This window comes from Symsagittifera roscoffensis, chromosome 5 (genome assembly GCF_963678635.1).
Source record: "Symsagittifera roscoffensis chromosome 5, txSymRosc1.1, whole genome shotgun sequence".
Taxonomy (NCBI): domain Eukaryota; kingdom Metazoa; phylum Xenacoelomorpha; order Acoela; family Convolutidae; genus Symsagittifera; species Symsagittifera roscoffensis.
Window position 1 is genome coordinate 20,979,684 of NC_087066.1, and position 22,230 is coordinate 21,001,913.

Below are 22,230 nucleotides of genomic sequence, written 5' to 3' on the forward strand. Positions count from 1 at the left end.
TGAAAGACGGAACCGATCGATATCGATCTAGCTTAGACAGACCAGTTTGCATTTTTTTCTTCAAAAATGACTAAGCATTGTAACATTCGCCAAGAATTAACACAGTGACCGAGCGTAAAAAAAGTACCTATTGACTACTGGCAGGCGTCAGTTACCTTAGTTCTACTCGCTTTTAACCGTCTAGACCTAGTCAGTTAGTTTTCTAGTCTGTTTAGGGCTACATAAAAAGTTACCGTTTTTAGGCCATCAGTCCAATGAATTTTGATCAGCTTTCGTTAACAAGCAAAAATAACCACATAGCTGAGTCTCGGAACCCCAGACTACATGATTACTATTAAAAAAACGACTCGAAAACCATAGTTTACTATGTTTTTAGTGACAGCTATATACTAAACCCATTGGAGATGGATTGATTTTCCTCTTTCTAACTACTCATGCTCTGAAATGCTGTACAAATTTGAATTAAATAAAATGTTCAGGGCTTTACAGCAGCTAAAAGTTTGCCTTTAATAGTCTCTCACAGATAAGCAACAGTCTCTGGGCACCGGGTCTCCAGTTCCGTTATCCCCCGGAGGTAACGCTGTTTGTAACATTCGCCCAAATACTACATAGTGTCGAAGCATAGAAAAAGCAATTTTTGACGATTGGCAGGCATCAATTACCTAATTTCTACCCGTTTTTCACCGTCTAGACATAGCCAGTTGATATGCTCTGAAAAACAATATGAAATTGGATTTAATTCAACTACTCAGGGCATCACAGCAGCTAAAATGTAAGTTCTGCAGTCTACTAATACTTTGATAACCGGGCCTCCAATTCCACTTTCCTTTAGAGATAACTCTCTTATCTTCCCGATTTCGTGGCGCGGGAGGGTACTGATCAGCTCCGGATATCCCACTGAAGCCTCCTTTCCTCTTATCGGCTCCCGTTACGCGTCTTATCGTGCGTGATTGTCACGATAAGGAACTTCGTGTTTTTTCTTTCGTTTTTCTTTCGACTGATTCTCGTCTTGTTTATCTTGGTGTCTGTTTTTTTCTGATTTTCTTACCAAATATGGCCGTTTTTGTATTTCTCAGAATTAGACCGCTGAGAATCGAAATTTCGAAAATTAAAAATTCCAGATTATTCTGACCCTCTTTTTTACTAATAATCTTCAAAAACAGCTAGTACATGCAAAATTGCAATCCAATTAAGAATGAAACCAACCCAACAGCAGCCCAATTTTATCCACGAACCACCGATTTGATACACTTATATGAAAAAAGTGCAAAACTTATCGGAAAATACTAAATTTGATATTTCCTTGGTGTAAATTAGGCGGTTCAACAAAGTTTTGATTCTTTTGCAATGTTTAACATTGCTTATACTAGATAAAACGAAATATGTTTTGGATAGTTTTAGCTCCCATCTAAAAAAGTTTGGGCAAAACTGAAAAAGATTGAGCTGATATCAGTTTCACTGACTCTTGTGTCGAATTTTTTTTATTACTCACCTAATTTGGGGATCCAAAAAACAATCCAAGTCCAATAGAAACAATTAAATCAAACTATAAAAAATGCTCAATAAAAGCACATAATCTGAAATTTGTCCATTTAATTTTTCAAAATGTTAACCGAAAGCGCATACACAATAGAACATTTTTTTATGACATGGCTTAAACAACACTTCAGGGATTTTTTGAAGTGTGGCTTAAGAAAGAAATCGATATGAACTTATGGAATGTTGAACCTCATACACATGTGATGTTTAGATAAGTCAGACAGTCAGTGATGAAGAAAGTGGTGGTGTTTTGTTATATAAACCAATTAACTTGGCCCACAAATTGACGTTTTAATTTTATTCAGTAGCAAAGAATATGAGTCAGTGAAGGACTGAATTCAAATCTGATTTTGATTTGTCACAATGGAAAAAAATTATTTTACGTTATGTCCCAAATGGACCGAAATTTATTGGGTTTTTGAAACAATTTACCTTGAATATTGATGATGCTCTTTCTGTACCTCGGTAAATGACTTTAACGGGTCGTTATAACAATAACAAAATTTATTTGAACAAAATAGAAAATATAATATTGAATCAACCGTCATTCCTTTTTGATTAAACTTTTATTGTCCAATTGAGGAAACACGAGCGGGTCTTTTCGGGAAAAAATCCATTTTTTTATCTAAATTGGGAATATATGGAAACAAATGAAATGGTTTTTACTTTAATATGCCCTACGAAACAGACCTTTTTGTTTCATTTATTTCGACTAAGATTAAAAGAGGAAAAAACAAGTTGAAAATACTTTTACTTTCAACAAAAAAATGCCAAAAACTGTAGTTTTCTTAATATCTATCCGCGCTTCCTTGGTTTTGTTTATATCAATGAACATACAGCCAAAACATGTTATTATTGTTGTGAAAGTTCATTCTGCGTAATTCATTACAAAAAGACCACTCAGGACGGAATAATTGCCACTCATTTTGACTATGATTTTTCAAGCTTAGGGGAATCTTTTGGCTCTGCTAAACCTTATTTATACAATCCAAACATTTCTAAATTACCAAAGTTTAATTTTCAGCTCAAAACAGTGAAGCCATGTTATGATATAATGCAAGAATTAAACATCCAAAACACTCTGGAGTCTTTTTTTGTTCCTGCTTGGGCAAAATTGATTAACAATCAAATAATGTACCATATTTAATGTTTCTATTTGTTGCTTGTATAGATGGGGGTGTTTTCCAACTGAACCAAAAAAAGCGAGTATATCTCCATTTTTCAACATCAATGACCCAATTTTTCAACATCAACTCACAATTCAATACAATGTGTTATTAAAATTAACCGAGAAAAATTTTCATTCCCAATTAGCGGAAGATGTGGAAAAACATCAAATCATGTTTCTTTTTCAATTTGGTTTTCGCAAACATTTTTCCACCCAGGATGCGCTAATATACGTTAGTGAAAGTATTCGAAAAAACAAAGCTCCGAAAAATTGTTCTTTTGGATAAGAAATTTTCAAATGGCTAGTGGCATTAGAAAATTACAATTCAAAAAAATAACATGTATGTTGATAATTTTACTTGAAAAGCTTTTGAGTTTGGCTGTGAAAACTAACTGTAACCATTCTAATTAGGATTCTTCTACAGATTAAGAAAAGTTTAAAATGTTGCCCTGGTGTCACGTGAAATCCGGATACAGACGCTAAGTACCGAGAGATAGCTGCATTGTTTTGGAATTGTAAGAGTTGCATTTCGAGGGAGGAAAACAAAACAGAAGCGCAAAGCGTGAAAGTTTTTCTTCGTTACGTTATTGATATAGCGAGGAAGGTCAAAGAAGACCCTGAGAAAGTGTTTCAAGCCGCCAATTGAATTCTTCCTCGCTTACAGTTCACTATTGAAACACCAAATGCCCCGGAAAAACCTTGTTTTTCTAGATTTAGAAGTTAAAGTTATTACGGACTGGAGAGTGAGCTGTTGATGGTATCATAAACCAACATAAATTAAAACCATCCTGCATTTTAGTAGATGTGCTTCTTAAAAAATGCAATTGAAGAATCTATTCATCGTCTCTTAAGTTCGGGATATCGCCGCCGCAAAAAAAAACAGTGTTCAAAACCGAAAAATTAAAAATTTGTTTTCTGCCGTTAAAATCAGCTTTTTCGTGTGAGCTTAAATCCAAAATGGTATAAAAATTAGACTGTAGTGGATGCAATTTCATCTAAGTCAGCCTCCTACCGATCACAAGCTAAAACAGTCTGGAGGCGATGATATATTTTCAGAGTTAAGTTGGAAGATCATTGACCAGGCCACTAGCCAGTTTAACTAGTTAACGTAAAAATCGCTGCATATCAGGAAGGTGAAGCTAGACTAAACTCAAAAATTAAAATTAAAGAAAAAGAGATCAAACATTGAGGCTCTAATTCCAAAAATGAAAGTTTTTTTTGCTCTGACATCAAAAAAAGTTAACAAACTGACATGTTAGTTTAACATTGATTTTCTAAATGAAAATATGAAACTAAAAACTTAGGAAAAAAACAAAACTCGCAGAAAAAATCAGGAGTGAATTTTTAAAGTTGTTTGCTTAATAGACATTATTTAACATTTTGATAAATTAATTTTTTAAAATAATCTGTTTAATACTTTTCATGACTTTTGATCATTCTTTAAATTTAATTTTAGTTTCTAAACCTGAAAATGCATCAAAATTGAGCAAAAACGTTTGTTTAATTAATTTTTTCGATCCCATAGATCTCAATAATCATAGCTTCCAAAAAAAAGCAGTCACATTAGTACCGAAACTTATCTTTTTGAATACTGATTGGTTGGAGTTTGATCCAATGATTTTATGGATTGATTTCTTACCGTTTAATGAAATTTAGAGCGATTTTGCAGCGGTTATTTTGAGAACTATGATAACGATCGCTTTGATCTTTTGCTCTTGGTATATGCAAAAATTTTGTTTACATTCCCAGTGAAAGCTGTCAAAAAAAATTCATTGAAAAAAAGGCTCATAAGAGAGGAAAATTTTGAATTTGCCGTTGTCTTTGTCCACTAGTGTGCAAACAAAATCGGAACTCAAGCTGTCTATTCCGTTTCGTTCATTTTAGATTGAATTGCGTTTGACTGATTGCGTGAGCTTCTTTCAGTTTGTTCTTGTTTGCTGAAGTGTTGATTGCAAACTGGAACAAGACTGCTCGTATCAGGGCGAAGCCCTGAATGTTCCGACTGCCTTTTAAGGCTTATCGGGCAGTAATAACAGTAAAAAGTTAAATGTAACAAAACAAAATGAACATTTTTTCTTCTAAAATTTGAAACTCAAACTAAACTCAAAAATTAAAATTAAAGAAAAAGAGATCAAACATTGAGGCTCTAATTCCAAAAATGAAAGTTTTTTTTGCTCTGACATCAAAAAAAGTTAACAAACTGACATGTTAGTTTAACATTGATTTTCTAAATGAAAATATGAAACTAAAAACTTAGGAAAAAAACAAAACTCGCAGAAAAAATCAGGAGTGAATTTTTAAAGTTGTTTGCTTAATAGACATTATTTAACATTTTGATAAATTAATTTTTTAAAATAATCTGTTTAATACTTTTCATGACTTTTGATCATTCTTTAAATTTAATTTTAGTTTCTAAACCTGAAAATGCATCAAAATTGAGCAAAAACGTTTGTTTAATTAATTTTTTCGATCCCATAGATCTCAATAATCATAGCTTCCAAAAAAAAGCAGTCACATTAGTACCGAAACTTATCTTTTTGAATACTGATTGGTTGGAGTTTGATCCAATGATTTTATGGATTGATTTCTTACCGTTTAATGAAATTTAGAGCGATTTTGCAGCGGTTATTTTGAGAACTATGATAACGATCGCTTTGATCTTTTGCTCTTGGTATATGCAAAAATTTTGTTTACATTCCCAGTGAAAGCTGTCAAAAAAAATTCATTGAAAAAAAGGCTCATAAGAGAGGAAAATTTTGAATTTGCCGTTGTCTTTGTCCACTAGTGTGCAAACAAAATCGGAACTCAAGCTGTCTATTCCGTTTCGTTCATTTTAGATTGAATTGCGTTTGACTGATTGCGTGAGCTTCTTTCAGTTTGTTCTTGTTTGCTGAAGTGTTGATTGCAAACTGGAACAAGACTGCTCGTATCAGGGCGAAGCCCTGAATGTTCCGACTGCCTTTTAAGGCTTATCGGGCAGTAATAACAGTAAAAAGTTAAATGTAACAAAACAAAATGAACATTTTTTCTTCTAAAATTTGAAATTTTTTATGAAAATCATCCCGCCCACACGCCATATAAAATAAAAAAGGATAAATTTTGCTCCTTGTAACAAATTAATTATGGCAAATAAGCTTCTTTCAACCAATTTGGAACAATTTATAAGACGGATTAAATCTCCGCTTACGCTTTAAAAGCGCGAATTATATCGCGCGTTGATTGCCCCAAATTGGCCAAAATGGCAAACTTTGAACCCCCATAACTTTACGAAAAATGATCTTTGGTGAAATATTTTTCGAACAACACCTTTCGAATGATATGAAAAAAATTCCGTCAAAAATGGCTAGTTAAAAAGTCGAAATTTGCCTGAAGAAAGAAAAAACCCACCCCGAGCACAAATATTTCATTACTTTCGTATCGAAAGTCGGAACAATAATTTTACAGGAAAAAATATCCAGTTATTGAAAGTCAAGTGAATATAATGAATAGAAAACCGCTTTTTAAAGAGAAGCAGTTAAGAAAAGGTTGCCGAAAACGATTTTTTGTGCAATGGTTAATTCTCTAATTAACTATCAGCGACTCTAATCCATTTGCAAAACTTAGTTTTCATTTATAATTCTTTGTAAGACGTTGGTTGCAAGAAGTAACGTACTTGGATTCAATTCTAATGTAAATTCCATTAAACGGGTTGCTATTAAAGAGCAGCGAGGGAAATTTGATTTGATTTGAAAAACGAGCGTTTCAAAACCCGTTTCAAATGCTTCTCTGGGATCACCATTAGGTTTGGGTTATTTTGTTGTAAAAATGTGTCCATAGCTTAATTTTGATAATAAAAAATAGTAAAATGTAGCAAAACAACTTAGAATATTGTGGGTAAATGATGGCTGTGGTATCTAGTATTTTTTTTATTTTGGGCCGTTTTCTGCTATTTTCTGTATTTGAGCTTGGTAGGAAAGATGAGAATCAAAAAGTATACCTAAATAAAAGTATTTTATTTGTTTTCTCTACAACAATTATCGACTTATATAAGTAAGAAAATTGTCTCATTTATTCTGTTAATCATTTTCCCGACAAAAGCAAAGAAGTTTCATTTCGACGGGCTCTTGGCAAACAAAATTGTAGGCTACTGTGTTTGGTTCAAAGCAGCGGTTCATGTCAGGGATGAAACGCATACGAAACAGTCTGTCGCATGATGTACAAAACTATATTAATCAAATACTCGATTTTGTACAGCATTCACGTATCAAAGCCATTCACGATACCAAGAAAACGAATAAAATATGCATGAATTGAATGATTTTATCAAGTTTTTCTGAACAAAATTTTAAAAAAAAATCTCGATTAAATTATTCAAATTATGCATAAACTATTGCTTCTTTGGTAATATTGACAATTCTTATACTTAACTTACCCATAAGCTTATAAAAATTGATATTTTTCTGTTTTTCTGCTATTGGACCCATTCTGCTCTTAGACCATTCTGCTCAATGACTGGCCTTCCTGGACACCACACCAGTGTTGGTCCTTTAATAACACAGTACGTTTTAAACCTGTTTTAAACACTGTTTAAAACGTCTGTCAGAAATAGCGTGTTACTTTCTCGTGTCATAATTGACTTCATAACAAGTCAGCCTTGAGATTACTTGAGCTTGTTCCCACCTCAGCCGGCCTCGAAAGAGTTTTCTCGACGACGGGAATGGTTGAAGACGGAAAAAGAAACAACTTGGACAGTGCAAAAACTGCAAAACTTTAATTTTGTATGCGCGCTCTTAATGATTGAGTTTCATTAATAAACGTTTTTGCTCAGTTTTTAATTTTGACATTTTAAACATTGATGACGTTATAAACGTTTAAAACGTTTTAAACGTCCTTTTTCCAAAAATGACATAAATTGACCAACACTGCACCACACAGTCATCGCTAAAAGCAGGACTAATACAATAGTATCTGTTTTTTGCGGTACAATGATGCTACATCCATCGGAGTCGGATCAAATTTAACTCATTTTTAGCTCCTCATTGACTGTAAATAAACATTAGCATGGTTCAATTGAGCTTAAAACATTTTTGGTGAGTCAAAATTTGGGTATTTTCGGTTATACCCCCCTAAATTATGAAAAATTAAAATTTTCATTATATAAGTGGGACACCGTGAATAGGAAATGCACTATATTATTATGAGACTGGTATATACGAAACAGTTTTTTTTAATTGAGCCTCAAACTGACTTTTTGCTCAAATTTTTGCCATTTTTTCCGAGTATAAATTTCATTGAAAGGACTCTAAATGCGTTTTTAATTGTCTTTAAGTTCGCTGTTTTTGCCAGTTTCTAGCTCGATTGAATTTCTAGCTCGGGATATCAGCTCTGCATTTTTAAGGAAAATCAGTCAAACTTTGTAAGAAAATTCTTCATTTTTATTTTTAAAATAATTTAGGGGGGTATAAACTCCTGTCCTTTGCAAAACTTTGAGTTTAAAATTGAGTTAAACGGATATATACAGTCAAAACGGTGGCCAGTCAATAAGCAGAATGGTCTAAGAGCAGAATGGGTCAAAGAGCAGAAAAATAGAACAACATCAACTTCTATCAGCGAATCGGTAAATTAATTATCAGAAACGTCAATAATAGCAAAGCAACGAACATTTTATGCATAATTTGAGCAATTTAATCAAGAATTTTTCAAAAAAAATTTAATCAAAAAAACTTAATGAAATTAGTCAATTCATGCAGAATTTATTCGTTTTCTTCGTATTTTTTGACGATTCTAATCATTTTTCTATCAATTAGCCCGTATAAACCAATTTAAGTCAATATTTTTCTGTTTTTCTGCTCTTGGACTCATTCTGCACTTGGACCATTCTGCTTATTGCTCCGCCTCCAGTCAAAGCAATGAAAAATTGCAAAACTAGAAGATATAAATTACAATTGAACGTAAAACTAAATTTGGCATTTCTATCGTGCAAAATATATTTCCAAGGAAACGAAACTTAGAACAGTTCTGCAGTTTTTCAAGTTCATTAAGTTCACTCTAAATTAGGCCACTGATCTCCGATTGGCTTTTTGATGTTGCACATTTGATAAATTGTCGCCAGATCCATGAACTCGCTTCCATGTTCAAACTCATGCTCATGATCTGACTCACTTTCACATCGTTCGGACAAGCTTTCTCCGCGATTCTTTTTTCTCCTGTGAGCCGAGGGATTTTTCATGGGTTCGGCTTGGTTTTGGGAATCTTTGAGGCTCTTTTTCTTTTCGGCCTCCTTTCTGTCTGAAGAGTTTTGGGGAATTTCGTCGCAGTCCATCTCTTCAGACTCCGATACATGCGTAAACTGGTCATCAATTCTTTCTTCTTTTATCCGACTCTCCGGAATCTTTTCACGTTTAGCTAGGAGCACTAGTTTTCCGTTCGGTAGCATCTTCGACGACAGGGATCCCAAGTCCACGTTTTCGGGAACCACAACTGCCTTTGTGACTGGCCTCGATATAGCAAGTCCTTCCGATGTCTGCACTGATCCATGCACTCCAATCGTCCTTTTTAGCTCGTCCAGGGTTATTCTGATAGTTTCGGGGTCCAGTTGGGAAATATCCAAAGGATGAGTCCAGAAACTCTCCATGTCCTTCATTCCCAGAAATCGTACCTCGTCTGTTGTCAAAATAGTTGCCGAGTTGAATGATTTCTGCTCCAATACCGACTGGGATCTTTTCGGAGTATTTTTTCGAGGCGTTTCCGTCGACGTGATCTGATTCCGATTCGTGTTCTGTGGCGAAGGAGCAAAGCTTTGAGGTTTGTGCTGGTGGCTGTTTAGATTCTGGGAAAAGCTGGGTCGACTTCGTCGGTTTAGATCAGGGTAGTCCCAAGGCATGAAATCGGATCTGTATCGTCTTTCATACGGCGAAAAATTGTCAAATGGAAACGACAGACCGAATGGATCATGACTGTTGTTTAAAAACTGCATTTTGCTGCAAAGAATTGTAACTTTTTAGTTCCCGATTGCTTGTACTTTTGCAAAAATAACACTTATCAATGAAGTTTATGGCGTAGACAAATGAAGTTTAAATGAAGTTTATTTAAATGAAATTTATGGCGTAGACAAATGCAAAGCTAAGCAAATTCAATTTTTAATTTCACTCGAAATGTTAATTTGAGTTTCCTCAGCTTATATGAACTTATAGATAAAATTTTAGAAGATTCTAGAAACAACATTCTACTGCAGTCTTCTTGTTTGCTGAATTGTTCCAGAATATTCTGTGACACAGTTATCGCATCGATTATACCTATCGTCAGTACTAAATGTGGAATATTCTGGAATAAATTAATATGCTGTCTAAATCTAACACGCTGAAGTTAGACTGCTTTGAATAACCATGAGTTTTTGCAATTGCAAGGTTCCATAGCTCAGTCGGTTAGAGCATCGTGCTAATAACGCGAGGGTCGAGAGTTCGAGCCTCTCTGGGACCAACGATTTATGTATGTTATTATGGTTATAACTAATTTGAAGAAAAAGAAAAAACTAAAAAAATTTATTTTCGATTTTTCTTAAAAAAACACACATGCCAGATGTTATGAAATTCAAGAAAATGATCAATATAACTCCGATATTGGGCTCAAAAATAAAGCAAGGAAATTATCGAAAATGGTAATTCTGTAAACAAAATGCCGTAATTTAGTTGCTCGAGAGCTTTCTAACTATCAAAGCCAACACAGTTTTGCTTGTTATAGAAAAATCAACCATATGCAAACAAATCCAGTCGCTCAAACCCGGTTTCTCCCAAGGCTAACCCTGACAATCTGCAAAAAAAACGAAGCTTTTACGTGGTTTCCAGCAGATTCTATGGTGTAAGGCCATTGAAATAATTTTTTATTCGATTGTAACGACACGTGACAAAACTTTGGGAACAAATCGAAATATTGTAAAAATTGAAATTTAGCTCAAACATGGATGTGTCATAGATGTTAACTATAAGGTAATGATGTTGATGTTTTTGCCTTTTGATTTCTACATTTTGAAAGAGAAAAATCTAATTTTTTTTCAAGTATACCTACGGGTGAAGGCTTTTTTGCCCCCCATTGAGTAAAACCAAGTCATGAGTCAACAACAACTGACGGAATCTCAGCTACCAATTACTCATGAAGTGCTGATTGAAACGGAGACAAATTTCAGAAATGCGCTAACAGCAAACAAATCGACGACACAAACAAAACAAATCCAAATAATCAAAATCATCCCCCCATTCTCGAGAGAAATTGTAAGGTCAGCTGAAAATCTGGCTCAGGCATATCGAAGTTGTGCTTCCGATATACTTAAACAATTCCCCACAACAATGCAACAGAAGATGACAATCTCAAAAACAATAACCGTGACGAAAGATGCCCGCAAACTTCATACACTGACAGTTATTGCTCCCCCCGAAGCAGAGCAATTCATAACTAGCATCAAAAAGCGAAGGAATCATTCTACTTAACAGGACGGTATTTCCCATGGGATGCTTTCCAAGGTCTCATAGACCCAAGAACATTTACCCTAAACTAGAAAAAATCAAATTGTCGAACTTGCCTTATGTATGCAACGATATCGAAGCGAAATTAATTCTCCAATTGCCAGAAGACATAATTCATAGCCCCATATTCCAACGTGAGACCTGTATCGTAACTGAACCGGGTCAGTATGTTTACACAGGAAGAGCAATTTTAGAAGTTAAAATACAAAACGAAGAACAAGAGAAAAAGCTGAAGGACTGGTCTTATAAATCGAGAATGGATGGCTTCAAAATGTGGGAAGGTGTAGAAATCTCGTTTCACATACCTTCACTACATGAATGTCAAAAATGCAAGATGTCTGGACGCCAAGAAAAAGGTCATCACGATGATTGGTGTAACATAGGGAACCAAATAACCAAAAATCCAAATAATCACTACCCACAAAAACCAAGCTCCAATAATGCCAGCGACGAGAAAAACGATGACGAAACAACAAGCGATAAGTTTTGTAATGGTACCGAAAATGAAGAAGACAAGAATGTTGAAGCACCACCATCTGGAGTTTTGATTGATGAATCTAAAACAAACAGTGCAGCTACTCCAAGCGAAGAAAAACAAAAGGATGAGGTTCTCAACAATCAGGTCGTAGATTTTCATTCTTACTCTGCAAAAGAAAAAAAAGACAAATTAAATATCGAAAATAACAAACGAAAATGTTCCTCTGACGGAAGAATGCTTACAAAAAGAGAGCGTGAAACTTCACCATTCTCTTGGTCAGTTTTAACACGGAAGAAAGGGCCAAAAATGAAATCTAAAAATAACGGAAAAGACTTGGCTGGAGGGAAGTTTTAGCAAAAATTTCTATGTGCGAAAAACCAGATATTTTTTCCGTTAATATTTTTAGCATAGGTAATCCAGCTAAATTACACTCACTTATCAAAAAATGCCAAGTTTTAAAAAAATCGCCCAGTTTCATTTTGTGCATTCAGGAAGCAAAAATATCGAAACTTACAAATATTTACTGGAAGTTTACTGGAAAAATATAATGTTTTATTCGATTTCATACCGGGCTCAAATAATTCTGGTGGTTTCTTAACGTTATGGTCATCAAACTTGAGTCCTGCAAAAAGAATTGCTTCAAGTACAAGTTTTCAATTGTTAAAATTTGTCAAAATTGATTGGTTTGCTATCAACGTTTATGCGAACCCAATTTCATTCCGAGCAACTTTGAATTCCCTGAAATTAAGCATCAGATTTTTACCTAACAAATCGAAAATTATCATGATGGGTGACTTTAATGCGCTGAGTTATGATAATATTAATAGTTCTTCAATACTTAAGTTAAATGATGCACGTATCAAACGATTTACCCAACTCAAAGAACAAATTCTTGACTGTTTTGGTTTTGTTGATTTTGCACTCAAGAATGATTTTTGTGATTATACACATTATGACAAACAACATAAAACTTTTGCACGCATAGATTATGTCTTCTTAAAATTCGAAACAGAGTATGATTCTATGCAAAGCATTCAAATATCAATATTTGATCATTTGCTCTTACACGTTTTTGTTAAGCCATCTAACTTGTATCAGCGCGGCCCTAGTTACTGGAAATTAAATGAAGAAATTTTAAACAACAACGCCAGCTTAATTCGTGAAGACCTAAAAAACTTTTACGAAAACTAATCACCAAGTAGTTACGAAAACTTTAAGCACAATTTTCGTGACCTTCTGAGGTTTATTCAAGAGAACAAAAAGCGTGTAGATCAGAAAGAACTTAATTTATTGAAGTATCACGAAAATGTTCTCAGAGATTGCATTCACAGCGGAAAAGGTCCCAACCCTAATTTGATTGAAAAATATCATTTGGTGCTGGAACATCTTCAAAAAGTTTCCAAGGAAAAAGATTTTTCAGATTATCGAAAAATTCAGAAAACTCTCAGCTATACATTCGAGGGTGTTCCCAAATTTTGTAGTCAATGGACATCAAGGAACACAATCAACTCAATCAAGAGAATTCAAGTGGATCAGAACGTTTATCATACGGATGAAGATATTCTTAATCAATTTCGAAAGTATTTTTCAATTATTTTTTCAAATAGTTCTACAACAGACTCCGATCAACTACTAAAGACATTTTTATCAAAAAATAAACTCGAAAAAAATGAGAATGATGGCTATAATTACTTTACAGAAGATGAAATTCACTTGGCTATAAACAAATTGAATTTGAAAAGCTCGCCTGGACCAGACGCCCTTACTTCTAAGCTATACAAGACTTTCACGGATGAGTTTTGTTCAATTTTAGCTAAAGTTTTTAATCATTTTGTTCATGGTGGAAAACTTCCAAACAGTTTTTATTTAGCAATAATCAAACTGATCCCGAAATCTGAAAATGCCATTGCAGTACAAGATTTTCGCCCCATCATTCTTATGAATACTGACGCGAAAATCTTTGCCCATGTAGTCTGTAATCGAATTAAAAATGACCTTTGCAAAGTTGTAAAAAACCATCAGCACGCGTATTTGCCTGGAAGACAAATGCACACAGCAATACGAAAATTGAAAAAAGCGATTACTCCAGAACGATTGGCTACCCGAGGTTCATGTGCTGTAAAATTAGACTTTTCTAAAGCATTTGACAGAGTTGACAGATCACTTCTCATCAAAATTTTGAAAGGGTTAAACCTTGATGAGCTTTCAGTTAGAGCTATTGAAACTTTGTATTTAGACTCAAAAGCAGTAATTGAGATAAATGGTTTTTTATCAGCCAGCTTCAAAATTCATCGCGGTGTGAGACAAGGTTGCCCTCTTTCCGCATTTTTATTCATAGTTTTTATCGAACCCCTTCTTCAAGCAATTGAATCTACAGAAGCAATTGAAGGTTTCGGGATATTGTGCCCCAAACTAGTTTCATATGCAGACGACATAACTTGCCTTATCAAAATCCGATGTATTGACAGGTTGTTTCGCTTAATCGATACATTTTGCAAGCAAACTCAAATGATGATTAACATAAGTAAAAGCGAAGTGCTTTCCATACCTGATTTATCACCCTATAAAACAGTCAAGGAAACAAAAATACTTTGTGTCTTGTTTTACACTTCCCAAAAAATTGAAAATATTGAATTATTGTTGAGTTCACAAATTCAAAAACATCGAGGGTTAATTTCACTAAGTAAATCTTTGAGGGCCAAATCATTAACACTGTCAGTTTATGTTCTCCCTAAGTTTTTTTATTTGGCTCGTCATACTACAGTTAACTTGGATACTGTTAGTAAATGCCAAGAATTATTAAATACAGAATTGAAAAAAACAAGCAGACTCGACATAAGAAAAGAAGTTTTATATCACCCCATCTTAGATAGTGGGATAGGCTTACCATGCCTACAACTTAAACTTTTTAGTATGAAAATTATCAATTTCTTTGCTTCTGATATGTCAGATCAAAATAGTTTATTACCATCAAATACAATTTTACCGAAAGAAATCAAAAATTTGTTGAGAAATACGAACATCTCTATTGAAATAAGTTCAAGTGATTTTGCAATATTTTCAAACAGTACCAATAGCCGTTTAATTATAACAATACAGACAAAATCGCGAGATGTTTATTATTTCTGCTCACAAAACTGTAGTTTTCATCGAGCTGTGATTTTCCGCTTGGGTTTTGCAGCAAACCGTTACCTCTGTTCAGAAGAAGAATTGATTAAATTTACGGGCAAAATTTGGAAAAATTCAATGCTTGATGTATGAGAAAAAAACTTTCTTTATAAAAACCGTTACCTCTGTTCAGAAGAAGAATTGATTAAATTTACGGGAAAAATTTGAAAAAATTCAATGCTTGATGTATGGGAAAAAACTTTCTTTATAAATTTGCATACGCTGTTTTTAAAGATCGAGAAAAGCGGTGGTTTTTATTTCTCGAGAATGCCCCCGAATTTTTCTATTGTAATTTAGAATGCGAAACATTCGAACACCTAATTTTCAGTTGTCCCTCGCTACAACCTTCAAGAAACATATTACAGATTAACAATTGGCGTGACGTTTTTGTATCAACCAACATTGCAAGACTTAAGTATGTTGTTTCGGTTGTTCGTGGTGCATATTCAAAATCATCGGCGTCATGGAAAATCAACTTGCAAACATTTGTGTCATGGGAAGTATGGAAGATGAGAAATACAAATTGCTCCTTCTGATCTAAACTATAAGGTAATGTAAGACTTCAGCAACAAACCAGGATACCCGGTATCCGGTAAAAGTAATGTCAATTGAACAAATATGATGTTATTTGTTGTACATATTGATTATGAAACTCTTAACTAAACAAATTTAATTTACAATTTGAAAAAAAAAAAAAGATGTTTCATCGATGTAACATCAATTTAATTATACTATCATGAAATAGATGTCTCATCGAGGTTTTATCGATGTCACATCAATGTTTGGCTTTTTTTCTTTCCCCCCCCACCTGCAAATGTTTTCATGTGAATTTGTTGAGCACATTGTCCGATTGTTATGAAAATTTACATACAGACTGATAAGGCCACGACAAACATATTTGGTCTTGATACTCAACCTCATAAAACCACTCGTTACACTAATATATTGAAGCTCGTGTGAGGTGGGGGGGGTGGTGGGGGGGGGGAGGAAAAAGAGCCCAATGTTTTCGTAATAAGTAATAGAAAAACAATGAACATAGAAAAAAACGTAGTTAATCTATGCATATGTGCTGGTACATCCCTGAAACACGTCAAAACAATGCAATAACAATGATACTTTTCTGAGTTGTAATGCAACTTCAATCCGGGTCAAAACCCAATTATGAAAATTTGACTCGTACAAAATTAATACGACCGATTAGCTACCCGTAATTAAAAAAAGTGAAAACAAAACGATTATAAGGGATTTTCGTGGTCTAAAATGTTGTAAATATAATCAATTCCCATGTTACGTTCAGACAACAAAATTGGACTAAAAACGGATATAAATCCATTTTTTTTGCCAAAACAAAATGCGGATCAAGTTAACATCCTCCCCCTCCCCCCACCCCCAGATAGACCAAGTTAAGATCTTCCACCCCGGCATTTAATTCGCATTAAATTTGCTATGCGCTGCATGTAAAAAGCTCGATTCTGATTGGCTGAAAATTTTAACTTAGAACCAAGTTAACATCCTCCCCCCTAAACGGCTTTGAGGGGGAGGATGTTAACTTGGTCCCAAAATGCATTATAATTAATTTGGAATCGATTATAAAGGATTTTATAAGAAGTATGAAATCACATTAAATGGATTTTTTTGTTCCAACTTTTGATACGAAAGTAACGGAATATTTGTGCTCGGGGTGGGTTTTTTTCTTCAGACAAATTTCGACTTTTTAACTAGCCATTTTTGACGGGATTTTTTTTATATCATTCAAAATTTATTTTTGTCCTGAGCCTAAATTTGAAAAGATATTTCACCTGTGATCATTTTTCGTAAAGTCATGGGGTTTTAAATATTGCCATTTTGGCCAATTTGGGAAAATTAACGCGCAATATATTTCGCGCTTTTTACGCCTAAGAGGAGACTCAACCCTCTTAGAAATCGTTCCAGATTAGTTGAAGGAAGATTATTTGCCATAACTGATTTGTTACAAGGAGCAAAATCTATCCTTTTGTTCTTTATATGGCGTGTGGGGGATGATTTTCATAAAAAATTTCAAAAAAAAAAATTCATTTTATTTTATTACATTTAATTTTTTAAAGTGATTACTGCTCCTGAAACCTTAAAAGGCAATCTTTTTTCTGATACGAGCAGTTTTGTTCCACTTTGTTTTTGTTTCGCGCGTCGTGCAAAATTTTGCAAGAATTTCTGCATTTATCAAGTGAGTTATGCGGAAACTTTGCAAAGCGAGTGTACGGCCTAATCCACTTCTAACTAAACCATAACTCAAATTGCAAAAAGAATCCGTTAAGCCCCTCTAACGTTTGCCTTTTGCTCCCCTTCAATCCCCCTAACGTTTGCCGCTTTGCTCCCCTCCCCCCCCACCTAAACACCACCCTCCCCCACCTAAACACCCCCCCCCCCCCACCTAAACAACCCCCCCCTCACCTGAACAACCGCCCCCCCCCCCACTGAACCCCTGAACACCCCCTCCCCCACTGAAACCCATCCCCCGCCCGCCCCCACTGAAACCACCCCCCATCACCTGAATCCACACCCTCCCCCACCTGAACCCACCCCACCACCTGAAGGATATATATTCCGTTTTTTTTCGAAAACCGGAACAATAAGACCACAGGGCAGCAAGACGACAAGACAGAGTTTAAACATGTAAAGTCTGTGACACGCTCAGAAATTAAGCTGGTCTTTTTGGTTATAACCCCCTTTGGTTGAAAATCTAAAATAAAAAACTATTACAAATTTAGTATGACATTACTTCGAAAGACAAGGATCACCAGAGACCAAGGGTGTTCAAAATTTCAATGCAATTAAATTAATTGCAACTAATGTCAATTAAATTAATTGATGGTTGAACGTCTCTTATTACAATTAATTGATTGATATTACCATTTAATTGAAATTAATTGGTGTAATTAATTTGGATGGGAGTCGATTTATTTCTTGAAGTTTTTTTTTTACTATTGTGCAACAGTTAACCAATAATTCTTTCGACTTTCGAATAAAACGGAAACTTTATGCTCGGCGTGGTTTTTTATTCAGCCAATTTTTGCCGATTGAAATAATGATTTTCAGCAAAATAAAATTTATAACCCATTGAAAATATCGACTTCCTGAGCTCAAAATCAAAAAGATATGTTTCCTCCGATCATTTTTTGTAGAGTTCTGGGGGTTTGAAAATTGGCATATTGGCCAAATTTTGGACTGAATTATGCAGGCTTTGAATAAATTCTTTTTGATGCTGAGATCGTAACGCGAATTATTTATGCATGGTGAATTATCCAGCACAAAAAAAATTGCTCCAAATTGAATTGAGGCTAGCTAATTGGTCATAATTATTTCGTAAGACTCAAAATTTCACTATTGATTTTGTCTAAATTTTAAAGGTTTTAAATTTTTTCTTTTTCTTAAAAAATATTTAAAATGAATTAAGTGACAGTCCGACTATATAGGGCTTTGCCCTGTTATACGAGCAGTCTTGTTACTGCTCGCTTGTGCTTTCATTTTTAGCAGCCTAATATTTGCTTTTGATGATCACCGCCAAGCGCTTGTGCTAATTTATCTCGAAGAACAGCTAATGAACAACCGGTTTATCACGAAGTTTCCGAATCGAGCAGCTGCTAATTGATTTTGTCTAAATTTTAAAGGTTTTCAATATTTTTTTTTTCTTAAAAAATATTTAATATGAATTAAGGGACAGTCCGATTACTCAGGGTTTTGCCCTGATATACGAGCAGTCTTGTTACTGCTCGCTTGTGCTTTCATTTTTAGCAGCCTAATATTTGCTTTTGATGATCACCGTCAAGCGCTTGTGCTAATTTATCTCGAAGAACAGCTAATGAACAACCAGTTTATCACGAAGTTTCCGAATCGAGCAGCTGCTAATTGCGCGCGAGCACTTGTTTCACTCGCCTTTGCGCTTTCAATTTTAACTCGAAACTTGAACTGCCAAACTTATCTAATCAGGGGTGGGGCTGCTATTTGATTTGGCAGCTGCTAATCGATTAGCTGCTAACTGATTTTGTCTAAATTTTAAAGGTTTTCAATATTTTCTTTTTCTTAAAAAATATTTAATATGAATTAAGGGACAGTCCGATTATTCAGGGCTTTGCCCTCTGATATACGAGCAGTCTTGTTACTGCTCGCTTGTGCTTTCATTTTTAGCAGCCTAATTTTACGTGGTTTCCAGCAGATTCTGTGGTGTAAGGCCATTGAAATAGTTTTTTATTCGTTTGTAACGACACGTGACAAAACTTTGGGAACAAATCGAAATATTGTAAAAATTGAAATTTAGCTCAAACATGGATGTGCCATAGATATTTCATCGATTTAACATCAATTTAACTAAACTATCATAACATAGATGTCTCATCGAGGTTTTATGGATGTCACATCAATGTTTTCGTAATAAGTAATAGAAAAACAATGAACATAGAAAAAAACATAGTTAATCTATGCATATGTGCTGGTACACCCCTGAAACACGTCAAAACAATGCAATCACAATGATACTTTTCTGAGTTGTAATGCAACTTCAACCCGGGTCAAAACCCAATTAAGAAAATTTGACTCGTACAAAATTAATACGACCGGATTAGCTACCCGTAATTAAGAAAAGTGAAAACAAAACGATTATAAGGGATTTTCGTGGTCTAAAATGTTGTAAATATAATCGATTCCCATGTTACGTTCAGACAACAAAATTGGACTAAAAACGGATTTAAATCCATTTTTTTTGCCAAAACAAAATGCGGATCAAGTTAACATCCTCCCCCTCCCCCCACCCCCAGATAGACCAAGTTAAGATCTTCCACCCCAGCATTTAATTCGCATTAAATTTGCTATGCGCTGCATGTAAAAAGCTCGATTCTGATTGGCTGAAAATTTTAACTTAGAACCAAGTTAACATCCTCCCCCCAAACGGCTTTGAGGGGGAGGATGTTAACTTGGTCCCAAAATGCATTATAATTCATTTGGAATCAAGTATAAAGGGTTTATAACAAGTATGAAATCACATTAAATGGATTTTTTTGTTCCAACTTTCGATACGAAAGTAACGGAATATTTGTGCTCGGGGCGGGTTTTTTTCTTCAGACAAATTTCGACTTTTTAACTAGTCATTTTTGACGGGATTTTTTTATATCATTCAAAAGCTATTTTTGTCCTGAGCCTAAATTTGAAAAGATATTTCACCTCTGATCATTTTTCGTAAAGTCATGGGGTTTTAAATATTGCCATTTTGGCCAATTTGGGACAATTAACGCGCGATATATTTCGCGCTTTTTACGCCTAAGGGGAGACTCAACCGTCTTAGAAATTGTTCCAGATTAGTTGAAAGAAGATTATTTGCCATAAATTATTTGTTACAAGGAGCAAAATCTATCCTTTTGTTCTTTATATGGCGTGTGGGGGATGATTTTCATAAAAAATTTCAAAATTAAAAAAAAATTCATTTTATTTTATTACATTTAATTTTTTAAAGTGATTACTGCTCCTGAAACCTTAAAAGGCAATCTTTTTTCTGATACGAGCGGTCTTGTTCCACTTTGTTTTTGTTTCGCGCGTCGTGCAAAATTTTGCCAGAATTTCTGCATTTATCAAGTGAGTTATGCGGAAACTTTGCAAAGCGAGTGTACGGCCTAATCCACTTCTAACTAAACCATAACTCAAATTGCAAAAAGAATCGATTGGGCCCTCTAACGTTTGCCTTTTGCTCCCCTTCAATCCCCCTAACGTTTGCCGCTTGACGACAAGACAGAGTTTAAACATGTAAAGTCTGTGACTCGCTCAGAAATTAAGCTGGTCTTTTTGGTTATAACCCCCTTTGGTTGAAAATCTAAAATAAAAAACTATTACAAATTTAGTATGACATTACTTCGAAAGACAAGGATCACCAGAGACCAACGGTGTTCAAAATTTCAATGCAATTAAATTAATTGCAACTAATGTCAATTAAATTAATTGATGGTTGAACGTCTCTAATTACAATTAATTGATTGATATTAACATTTAATTGAAATTAATTTGTGTAATTAATTTGGATGGGAGTCGATTTATTTCTTGAAGGTTTTTTACTATTGTGCAACAGTTAACCAATAATTCTTTCGACTTTTGAATAAAACGGAAAGTTTAAGCTCGGCGTGGTTTTTTATTCAGCCAATTTTTGCCGATTCAAATAATGATTTTCAGCAAAATAAAATTTATAACCCATTGAATATATCGACTTCCTGAGCTCAAAATCAAAAAAATATGTTTCCTCCGATCATTTTTTGTAGAGTTCTGGGGGTTTGAAAATTGGCATATTGGCCAAATTCTGGACTGAATTATGCAGGCTTTGAATAAATTCTTTTTGATGCTGAGATCGTAGCGCGAATTATTTATGCATGGTGAATTATCCAGCACAAAAAAAATTGCTCCAAATTGAATTGAGGCTAGCTAATTGGTCATAATTATTTCGTAAGACTCAAAATTTCACTATTGATTTTGTCTAAGTTTTAAAGGTTTTCAATATTTTCTTTTTCTTAAAAAATATTTAATATGAATTAAGGGACAGTCCGATTATTCAGGGCTTTGCCCTGATATACGAGCAGTCTTGTTACTGCTCGCTTGTGCTTTCATTTTTAGCAGCCTAATATTTGCTTTTGATGATCACCGTCAAGCGCTTGTGCTAATTTATCTCGAAGAACAGCTAATGAACAACCATTTTATCACGAAGTTTCCGAATCGAGCAGCTGCTAATTGATTTTGTCTAAATTTTAAAGGTTTTCAATATTTTTTTTCTTAAAAAAAAGTTAATATGAATTAAGGGACAGTCCGATTACTCAGGGTTTTGCCCTGATATACGAGCAGTCTTGTTACTGTTCGCTTGTGCTTTCATTTTTAGCAGCCTAATATTTGCTTTTGATGATCACCGTCAAGCGCTTGTACTAATTTATCTCGAAGAACAGCTAATGAACAACCAGTTTATCACGAAGTTTCCGAATCGAGCAGCTGCCAATTGCGCGCGAGCGCTTGTTTCACTCGCCTTCGCCCTTTCAATTTTAACTCGAAACTTGAACTGCCAAACTTATCTAATCAGGGGGGGGGGGGCTGCTATTTGATTTGGCAGCTGCTAATCGATTAGCTGCTAACTGATTTTGTCTAAATTTTAAAGGTTTTCAATATTTTCTTTTTCTTAAAAAATATTTAATATGAATTAAGGGACAGTCCGATTATTCAGGGCTTTGCCCTGATATACGAGCAGTCTTGTTACTGCTCGCTTGTGCTTTCATTTTTAGCAGCCTAATATTTGCTTTTGATGATCACCGTCAAGCGCTTGTGCTAATTTATCTCGAAGAACAGCTAATGAACAACCATTTTATCACGAAGTTTCCGAATCG

General features: G+C 34.5%; 3 protein-coding genes and 1 non-coding gene across 5 annotated transcripts in view; 2 read left to right on the forward strand and 2 right to left on the reverse strand.

Annotated features, from left to right (window-relative positions):
* The window catches only part of LOC134846903 (importin subunit alpha-3-like), a 408,629-nt gene that overhangs the window by 232,042 nt on the left and 154,357 nt on the right, over window positions 1-22,230 (reverse strand). The window lies entirely within an intron of this gene.
* The window catches only part of LOC134846906 (protein arginine N-methyltransferase 1-like), a 443,857-nt gene that overhangs the window by 210,713 nt on the left and 210,914 nt on the right, over window positions 1-22,230 (forward strand). The gene's annotated exons all lie outside the window — the stretch shown is intronic.
* LOC134846257 (uncharacterized) lies at window positions 8,558-10,527 on the reverse strand. The gene is made up of 2 exons (XM_063863534.1): window positions 8,701-10,527; window positions 8,558-8,581 (listed from the first exon to the last, which is right to left on the reverse strand). The coding sequence occupies exon 1, from the start codon at window positions 9,660-9,662 to the stop codon at window positions 8,730-8,732; it is 933 nt and encodes a 310-aa protein (XP_063719604.1). The 5' UTR covers window positions 9,663-10,527; the 3' UTR covers window positions 8,558-8,581; window positions 8,701-8,729.
* On the forward strand, window positions 10,092-10,165 carry Trnai-aau (transfer RNA isoleucine (anticodon AAU)). Its single transcript has one exon. It is a non-coding gene; the product is annotated as a tRNA-Ile (tRNA).

Excerpts from the sequence above, each read along its gene's own strand:
- LOC134846257 (XM_063863534.1), bottom strand. The coding sequence starts at position 9,662 with ATGCAGTTTTTAAACAACAGTCATGATCCATTCGGTCTGTCGTTTCCA.